We start from the raw sequence: 1,582 nt of genomic DNA, 5'->3' as shown, positions 1-1,582 counted from the left end.
AAGGGGGCGGCTGCGGCAGCAGCTGCTCCCTGCCCGCAGCCCTCCCGGCCACGCAGGGCATTTAAATTTTAAAGCACGCTCGCCACGGCTGTTTTCCCCACCATCCCTGTCCAGCTCGCAGAGACGCCGTCGCCGGGAGCCACCAGCCCACGAGGCACCCATGGGTTCGCTGGTGGCCAAGCTCCTTCTGCCCACCGTCAGCACCTTGGTCTTCCTCCCCACCATCAGCATCGCGGCCAAGCGGCGTTTCCACATGGAAGCCATGGTCTACTTCTTCACCATGTTCTTCGTGGCGGTAAGATGTCTCCGTCCCCCCACGGCGTGTTTCATCCCCCCGAATGCCCCTTGCATCGGGTCTCCACTGAGAAGGGTAGCTGGATCTCAGCCAACAGCAGCGAGTGTGACCCCAGAATATGCATTTTCAGTTATTTCCCACCGTGTGCGGTGCTGAGTAGCTGATTCTTCGGTTTTGGATGGCCTAAGGGGTGGCCTTACATAGATGTGATGGCGTTTTCTGGTTGTGAGGTTAGGGAGAGGGCCTGGGGGCAAAGCAACTTGATTGATTCGCAGTGTTTTAGAGATGATTTTTCTCTTTGTTTTACAGCTGGTAAGTGGCCATGCTGAATTTGGGGTTTAAATTGTATCCAGAGTCTCTTGCTATGCTTCTGTTGTTTTAGCCAAAAGCACGAAGTTGAATTATTGATTTTGCAATTGCTAACTGGTGATGGGAGCAATGCTGGAGTCAGGGGAGTTTCTGCACTGGGAAAGGAAAGACTAAAACATGCTGCTGAGCTGTTAAGAAAAATAATTATTAACCCTCCACCCTGGCAGAGTGGTTTGAAAACGTGTGTTTCACCAGGCTCAGAATCACCCTGCCTTCCTTCGCCTGGGAATAACGGGTGGAGAAAGTCAGTTGCCCGTACATACACAAAATGATTCATATTGCTGCTCTCAGCAGTAAGCTGCCGTGCGCTTCATATCGCTGCCAAGTGCCTCCATACACACACGGGTTGAGCACCTAAAGCAGCATTCCCACTGGAAAAAAATCTCCTCTTTAACCCCACGGCAGTGCCCTGCTAAAAAATATGAAGGAAATAGCCCAGCAGCCCAACCAATACTGCATTTACCTCTTCTCCCCATCAAGGCATCTCATGAGGGTTGTCACATCCCTTGCACAGAGACAGAGGAACTGAGGCAGGGTGTAGATAAAGGACCCTCCCGGTGTGAAAAGCTCTTCCACAGCAGCGCTGAGGGTAAAGCAGGGCTCTGAACCAGGCCAGTCTCTTATGCCGAAGGATCCACCATTTAAGTCTCCAATTAAAGCACAACGCAGGGGGAGAAATTCTGCCAGTTCCATAAAAACTACAGGACTAGTTAATAAAAACGTCCCAACCGAGCCCCCCCAGCTCCCTGGGGAAGCCAGACATCTACAATTTCATTTCGCACCGGTTTTGTGTCTGCTCCACCTCCCCAAGAAGTCAATAGGAAAATTGGCACGTGTTGCGACGGGAGGTGGAACAGGTCCTCGCCGAAGAGATTGAAGAGGCAAAATATCTGTGCGTGGGGAAGGGGAGGCAGCTGC

General features: G+C 52.1%; 1 protein-coding gene across 1 annotated transcript in view; it reads left to right on the top strand.

Moving 5' to 3' along the window:
• The first annotated feature begins 118 nt into the window (after window positions 1–118).
• Window positions 119–1,582, top strand: part of TMEM8C (transmembrane protein 8C) — a 7,671-nt gene continuing 6,207 nt past the window's right edge. The window contains exon 1 of the mRNA XM_010294483.1: window positions 119–295. Coding sequence (XP_010292785.1) covers window positions 161–295 — 135 coding nt within the window. The 5' untranslated portion in view covers window positions 119–160. The remainder of the gene's footprint in view (window positions 296–1,582) is intronic.

Source organism: Phaethon lepturus, unplaced genomic scaffold (assembly GCF_000687285.1).
Source record: "Phaethon lepturus isolate BGI_N335 unplaced genomic scaffold, ASM68728v1 scaffold22209, whole genome shotgun sequence".
In the NCBI taxonomy this organism is placed as follows: Eukaryota; Metazoa; Chordata; class Aves; order Phaethontiformes; family Phaethontidae; genus Phaethon; species Phaethon lepturus.
The sequence above is the reverse complement of the archived record's forward strand: the minus strand, read 5'-3'. Positions and strand labels throughout refer to the sequence as shown.